At 38.5% G+C, this 8,276-nt stretch overlaps 1 protein-coding gene and 1 pseudogene across 1 annotated transcript in view; both read right to left on the bottom strand.

Annotated features, from left to right (window-relative positions):
- Positions 1-2,749: 2,749 nt before the first annotated feature.
- LOC131687470 (thioredoxin-like protein 1) lies at positions 2,750-3,595 on the bottom strand (annotated as a pseudogene).
- A 3,009-nt stretch (positions 3,596-6,604) lies between these two features.
- LOC131691360 (uncharacterized) overlaps positions 6,605-8,276 on the bottom strand; it is a 340,109-nt gene continuing 338,437 nt past the window's right edge. The window contains exon 5 of the mRNA XM_058977683.1: positions 6,605-6,953. Within this exon, the coding sequence (XP_058833666.1) occupies positions 6,707-6,953 (247 nt within the window). The 3' untranslated portion in view covers positions 6,605-6,706. The remainder of the gene's footprint in view (positions 6,954-8,276) is intronic.

Here is an 8,276-nt window from a genome sequence, read left to right as displayed (position 1 = left end):
TCCAGTAGAACACTCCGGAATTTTGACTGGTTTCTGGCAAAATTTTATCGCAAATGAAACAACTGATTCCGAGTCGGAATTTTTGGGTTTTCGCAGCCAAATATCAGCATCAGCACCTACTCAGTATATCACTATCTCGAATGAAAAATAATTATATAAAATTATATAAATTATAAATTATGTTTGTCATTGTGGTGGTACAGAATACGAAGAATTTTCAACTCCCAGTACAGATGGTCGGTGTTAAGTCAGACCGGACTAAGTAACAATAGATTGATTTCGAGAAAAACGAGTTTAAAGTGTGAATCGCAGCATCCTGTATATTATAATTGGAAATTAATTATTGCTGTAATTCTTGCTTATTGTTACAAATTTCAAATCTGGTAAAAGTCGAATGTAACTGAAGAAATTCTTTATCCAGGTCTATCATTATCTCATATTTTATGTTTTGCGACTTAGTTTGGTTTGACTTAACACCGACCAGATTTAATTTTGGCAACACTGGTGAGTAGTCAGAACGATTGTCATGGTTTAAAGACCTCGGTGACATTTCGTAAAAATTGAAATGCGACGTTAAATCCTTGAAAAAGTACTCATGATAATTTATACAAAGCAGCCTTTAATATTAAAGATTGAAAATAATTATAAACTAATTTCCTCCACTTTTATAAGGACCAAAAAAACTTATATCGAATCCTGGAAAAGGAAAATGGCTGGCTAACAAAATGCTGTTTGTGTTTAAATTTAATGTCGTTGCGTGGTGGTTCTCAAAAGAAAGGACACAGAATAACCATTGGGAAGATTTCCATTGAAAATCTTTCTTGGTCAGTGCTCTAAGAATCAACTGTGCAGTCAAAAGTTTCGATATTTAAACGTAAATGTATGCTTACACACTTCAATATTAAAACTTCCGTTTTTCGATGGAAAAGGATAGGTAATTATTTAAAGTAAATTATTCGTTTGCAACCCAAACACGCAGTTAATGTTTGAAAGATGGGTTAATTATTGCATGACAATTTTTATTTGGAAGAACATATTCTGACGACTTGTCGGATTATCGGGGATGAATTTGCTAGATATTTTATACCAATAACGTCGTATAATTTTGAACTAATGTGTTGATTAACAGTGTATTTTGCAGGGCTTCGACACCACGTGCCGCTAGTAATTTTAAAAAGAATTGTGAGAAGTTTTGATTTCGAGTGGCCCTTCTCTTCTCTGACTGTAGTCTCTGTAACAATTTTGATGATCCGAGTTAGTACGCAAGATGTTTATTGTAGAGAAAATCAAATCCTGTTTTGAAAACCCCGGTACAGCAACTTGATTAAAGTTAACGACAAAATTATCATTATTTGTCAGTAACAGATCAATGAGGGAGCATCCTCCTGTATGAAAATGAGTAGGTTCATGGTTGATGCAGTTAAAATTGCGACAGGACATTGCGAAAGCCTATTGTTTTCGTGGTTCTTTGATTCAAATCCGTGTTGAAATCGCCGATTAATATAACGTCGGAGTAAAGCAGAAAGAATTCATGAAGTTTCTGTTCTAGCACATCCGAACAATCCACCCTCGGGGGGCAGTAAAAGACACCCAGCAAAAACTTTCCATGGTGTAACTGGAATTCTATGAACAAATATTCAGTGCGATTGTTATCCTGGATACTTGGATCGGATTCGGATTGCGATAAAACCCTACATTTCATATTCGGTCTAAAGTAGACACTTTAGATAGCAAATTGAATAAGGATCGGAGGCGATGAACCAACAGCGATGGGGACCCGGGCCAATCGCTTCGAAAAGACGACGGGAACATCCGAGTCGCAGTAACCGAGAACTGTGGCAATTTTGACAACGAAGATAGTAGTTTTCTCCGATGAATTATATGGTACACCAGTCAGCAGCAGGTCATTTGATCTTTCAAGTCGGGAAATAGCATCTTTATTACAGTTGACGTCTTTGTTCGTTTTCACTAGGCGTTCCGTTAGCTGGATACTATCCCGAGCACAATATTTCCGCACCTGTTGGACGTCGTTTCGTAGAGTGGCAATTTCTTCCAACTAATAATACAGTTATTAATGGTTTCAATTTTGTCTTCAATTCGAGCATTACCATCGTCGATCTTTTTTTTTCATACACTGATAGAATATATTCGTAAATCGCCAGGAATTTGTTTCGTACAAACAATTTTCATAAAATATACGAATTTTTTCGTACATATGATGAATCGTTCGTAGTTCTATTGAAACATTTTTATTTTTTATTACGAATTTTTCGTGAATACCACGAAACGACTTTCGTTGGCTTATTACGAAACAGCTTCATTCGGCAAACGAATTGTTCGCTGCTATATACGAACATCTTTGTAATATTTACGAGTACTATTCGTCAAACCGTCAACGTCAAAAAAGCTTCAATAGAGGTAGAATACGTCAACAATTCATCACGACGGTCTCAGTCTGACTATGTAGTAGCCGTATCCGTGCCCGCCGATTTCAGGAAGATTTCCTGAACCTCTTTCGTTTCCAGTCGATCCAGAATCCGGAGCTGTACGGATTCAGCTGAGCCATCACGAACTGCTCGTTGGTTTTGTATGAATACGATTGAGTTTTTCTCTGCCGGAGCAATATCAAAATAATATGCCATTTTTTCCTTCTCATTATTTTATTGAACAATTTATAAAAAGAACAAGTTAACGCGCATCACTATCTTTAACCTTTTAAATATACGATCAAACATATTCGTCACCGCACCTATCCACCGCCTTCTAACCATCCTTCTCCCGGCGTTACAATCGGTGACCCGATGAACGCCAAATGATCGATAATGGTCGTCTCGTCACCAGAATGGTTATCCTTCACGAACAGCTGCATATTCTGCACGTTCTGAAATTTAACGAAGTGCAACGAGATCGGCGACCCTGACACAAGATCCTTCTGCCCCAGTACCAGATCCTGCACCGAAACTTGCGATTCGGCCATATCGAAATCGATGGGGCTTGGTTGATTTATAAAGATTCTCACCTTTTTTCGATCCGTGAGAAGGCGGTGCTTTGAACTTGATGGCACTGATTTTGACCAGCTGATTGAAGGTAATCTAAATGATCAACTGTTCGTCACAATCGGACACCAGATGACCACAGCTGGAACTGAGCGCATTCACCATCGGGTGGTCGTTCGATTCGTTCAAACATTCGCCCTGGTTTTTCTGGATGAAGGTGTTCAAGTCCAACATTCCATGACCGTAATCTTCTCCAGATTCATACAAGCTGTCAATCTTTGTTCTGGCTCGGTAGAAAATAAACATTGGCATGGTCGACATGCCCTGGGACGGCGCCGTTTCGGTGCATCTGTCGACGTCCACCTTGAGAAACACAGCCTTTGGATATTTCGCCGGAAGCTGATCGAACAAATGCGATATGTTTCGGCACGGTCCACACCAAGCTGTGGTAAAATCCACAACGACCAATTTTCCTCCTGCTGCGGCTAGTTCGGTTTGGAAGTGAGCTTCATCGGTGATTGCTTTAACAGCCATGCTGTATGGTTTCTTGCACTGCTATCGGTTAGATGGAGATTCTAGTTACATGGCCACTATTTTACCCGGAGAAATTAACTACTTAATTAACTTTTAACGTTATGCACTTTACTCCTCACAAAATTTAACGAGACGAGAGATGAACGATGAAAGATGATTACGAAAACTTCTCTTAGATGAATGAAATGAATTCGTGCGACCAACGAGATTGTTCGTAATATACACAAATGTTTATTAAAATAAGCAAAACATTTCGTTTCATTCACGAAAAATAATGTCGTTTTCAACGACAACATTCGTGCAATGTACACTAAATAAGTAAAATTTACGAAAACTTTCGTTCATCAAGCGGCCATTTCTTCACACCACAGTAAAATCGATTTGGCCACATAAATTAAAAAAATCGAAGTTGTCAAACATCGATCCCAAAAGATCGACTGAAATCAGTAAGAGGCGAACAAATACGAAAACTTTTCTAAAATAAACGAAATGAATTCGTGCGACCAACGAAGTCGTTCGTAATATACACAAACATTTATTGAAACAAACGAATCATTTCGTTTCATTCGTGCCATGTACACTAGATAAGTAAAATTTACTAAAACTTGTGTTCATCAAGCGTCCATTTCATCACACCACAATCTTTCTAGTCCTCCATACAGGTGAGCAGGTTGAAATAAAATCGATTTTGCCAGATCGATTCTGTTATTTAGCTAAAAAAAATCGTTGTCGTCAAACATCGATCCTAAAATATCGATTGCAAAAATAATGAATACGAAAACTTTCCTAAGATGAACGAAATAAATTCGTGTGAGTAATGAAATCGTTCGTATTATACACAAATGTTTATTAAAATAAACGATACATTTCGTTTCATTCGCGAAAATTAGTGTCGTTATCAACTATTACATTCGTGTAGTGTACATTAAACGTGTAAAATTTACGAAAGCCTTCGTTCACCAAGCGGCCATTCTTTTTCATGAAATGAACGAAACCTACTAGTTACAATCAGAGTGGCCAGACCTACCGATTTATCGGTAGTCCTACCGATTTTGGTCTTCCCTACCGATTCACAGACGACCAAGGCAAAACTACCGATATTTCGTTATTCCTACCGAAAACTACCGATTTTTATTGATTTTGGACACATCCTACTCAACATTCATTTTTTGGGTTGGATTTGGTCTGAGATCTGTGTTGTCAGTCTATGTCAATACTACGTTTTTGGGACAACAACCCGGCCTACCGATAACTACCGATAAACTTTTAGTGACCCTACCGATATTAAGGAATTCTATCTGGCCACCCTGGTTACAATGCACGAAAGTACTTCGTTGCAGAAAACAACGAATGAATTCGTGCATTGCATGATCGATTTCATTATATTTACGAAGCTATATTATCAGTGTATGGCTCAGCAGATCCTCGAGAGTCTCCATCCGACCATCTAAATGGTTTAAATCATCTCTCGATCGTTTGAGGTTTTCGTTTACACCTAACACACTGGACAATGCTTGCGTCGCTGTTTTCCCCTTATCCATTTTTGCAGACATCGAACGTATAGTAGAGCAAATTGTGTTCATTCGACCGGCGGGAAGCAAAAGTCGAGCAGATGAACTTCAGCGACGGTGGCAGTGTCAGAAACCAGCAAAAAACCAAATTTGCAGCAAAACTAACGACAGTTCCAGCTGTACTCCATATTACACTATCACGGCGATGCACTCAACGGTAAGAAACGAATGTATACCTCGGTAAATCGCGACCACAAAACTTATTCGCTTCCTCCGTACATTGCTCGAAACAGGTTGAATTTGGCACCGCCAAGCTAACGCATTTGTGCCTATTAAATAAATGAAAAAAAAAAATTGAATTGTTCCGCAAATAGAGTGTTTGTCAGTTGAGCCGCCTGAGTCTTGTTTGGTTATTGTATGGCACGGAGGCCAGTCGGTGGTGATCCATTCGAGGGACAGGTGTTTTCACTCTTGTGCGTCTCGATATCCTTGCTCGAGGAGGGACGCTGGTTATCCGCCAATTCCGGTTGGACTGTAACGTCCGCACTGACGGAGCTGCGTCTCCTCCTAGAGATTGTTGTTGTTCCCTGAACACTCACCGGTTCATCGTTTTTGAATTGATCGATTATTGGTCGAGAATGTGGTGACACTGTCGTTTCAAAAAGAAGTACGGGTAGCGAGATAGCTGTTGTGTGGGAAGAATTCGGATTTTATGTGATGCTTGTGTTTTCTGGTCAAGACGGAGATTGAGGGGCGGTGGTTTCATCGCGTGGTGTGGCTCTTGTGGGAAGTTGTTGACGGTAGTCACTCAGGACTGTGTTGGTGTGCTTGCTTTGTGTGCTTGAAGGTATAGGAGGGACGCTGGTTATCCGCCAATTCCGGTTGGACTGTAACGTCCGCACTGACGGAGCTGCGTCTCCTCCTAGAGATTGTTGTTGTTCCCTGAACACTCACCGGTTCATCGTTTTTGAATTGATCGATTATTGGTCGAGAATGTGGTGACACTGTCGTTTCAAAAAGAAGTACGGGTAGCGAGATAGCTGTTGTGTGGGAAGAATTCGGATTTTATGTGATGCGTGTGTTTTCTGGTCGAGACGGAGATTGAGGGGCGGTGGTTTCATCGCGTGGTGTGGCTCTTGTGGGAAGTTGTTGACGGTAGTCACTCAGGACTGTGTTGGTGTGCTTGCTTTGTGTGCTTGAAGGTATAGGGTTCATTACATCGAGATAGTAGTGTGGTGATTTGCGAATCACTGTACAACGCACTACCTTTAGTCACCTTTGGAAACGGCAGCTACTAGTAGCAATATCTAACCGAATTAACTAAATCTGCGCTAGATAGCCCGGAGCAAATTAGCATACGTCTGACACGTACCGTGTGTTTACTCGAACTGTCAAAACATACCTAAAGCAGCGTGAAAATTAGAAGACTCAATCACCGGAAGTATAGCACAAAAATTAAGGGCCTGAACTATCCGCAAACACACCTCAGAAAACATAATCGAGAAGATGAAACATTCACAATATATCACAAAAAATGCATAGATGTTTTTTCAATCAATTGTCTCGAGTATAAAGCAAAATGTTTATTGATTGCATCCGGAATACGCTAGCTATAAAAATTTACGTGTGCAGAAGATAGATAGATCAAGCAATAGTTTTTTCTGCTTAACGATTTTTTTTGTCTCTGTCACAGTTTGAATCTTGTTTCTGGTTCTCCTCATTCTCTTTGTCATCCTCTACATTAAAAGTGTTCGGTTTGAAAACTCCTCTCACACTCTCAAACGCTTTTCTAAACCCTAACTTAGTATAGAGACTTCGTGAAGCCGTATTTTCCGGCCTAATTACCACGAAAGGTACATATCCTCGTTGAATGACTAGTTTTGTAAGCGCTTGGGCAAGTTGGATACCGTACCTGGAAATAAACCAAAATATTTTTGTTAATCGTTATTTTTACTGAAATTCAAACAGCAATAACGGAATCGCTACAAAAAGACTTTTCGAAATGAGCCTAAAACAACACATTGTGTATGAATATCATCTTTTCACATATCTTATATTAAATTATTTTTTAGGAGTTATGTTATATATATATATATATATATATATATATATATATATATATATATATATATATATATATATATATATATATATATATATATATATATATATATATATATATATATATATATATATATATATATATATATATATATATATATATATATATATATATATATATATATATATATATATATATATATATATATATATATATATATATATATATATATATATATATATATATATATATATATATATATATATATATATATATATATATATATATATATATATATATATATATATATATATATATATATATATATATATATATATATGCAATTTTGATTTTTCATCGGTTTAAACGCGCTATCGTTTCAGTTTTTTTTGCAAATTCGATTGCTTATCCCGTATCGAACTTAGACATAGTGTCGGTTTTTTTTCAACTCTGGTCAATATATGGATTTCGGTGAAATCTATTCACTCGTGTTTGCTGCTATCGACCATTGTTTTATTTTCGCATTCGGCATACCCGTGCTCATTCACAGTAGTGAACGTCAACTATACGAAACCAATAGTGTTTGTCCGGTGCCGTCATAAGGAGAACAATGTCTAAAAAGTGTGATGCGAGCCCTTGTTTCTCCGGTACCGTTCGCAGTGGCAAAGTTGAGTGTGGAAAATGTCGCAAATCCTTCCACCTCAAGTGTGCTAGTTTGAATAGCAACCAGCACAAAGCCGTACGCGATTGTCCCGGAGCCTTTTGGTTTTGTCAGTTGTGCCGTAGCTCTGGAATCCATCAGCATCAACCAATACAAAACCCTACACTCGATCTCATTCTACTCCGTATAACATCTATAATGAAACTAGTTGGCCTACAAATCGATGCTACTCGTGCTTTGTGTCGCAATCTTTCCAACGGACCACCACGCCCCAGTAACTGCAACCAGCCTCATAGCCAACCCACCCATCCCAACGCTACTGTTAACTTCGAGGAAGAGCTGAATCGGATGCATTTCTCATTCTCCGAAATCTTCAACTCACTCATGCCTGGCGACGATACTTCCTGCGGAAACAAACGAGACCGTACCTCAAGTTTCAACTCATCTCGACGGCCACGGGAAGATAAGCGACGGAGAGTTGATGTTTCAATCGGTACGTCTGATTTTTCCAA

Source organism: Topomyia yanbarensis, chromosome 3, assembly GCF_030247195.1.
Source record: "Topomyia yanbarensis strain Yona2022 chromosome 3, ASM3024719v1, whole genome shotgun sequence".
Taxonomy (NCBI): Eukaryota; Metazoa; Arthropoda; class Insecta; order Diptera; family Culicidae; genus Topomyia; species Topomyia yanbarensis.
This window is presented reverse-complemented; position numbering and strand designations above follow the sequence as displayed.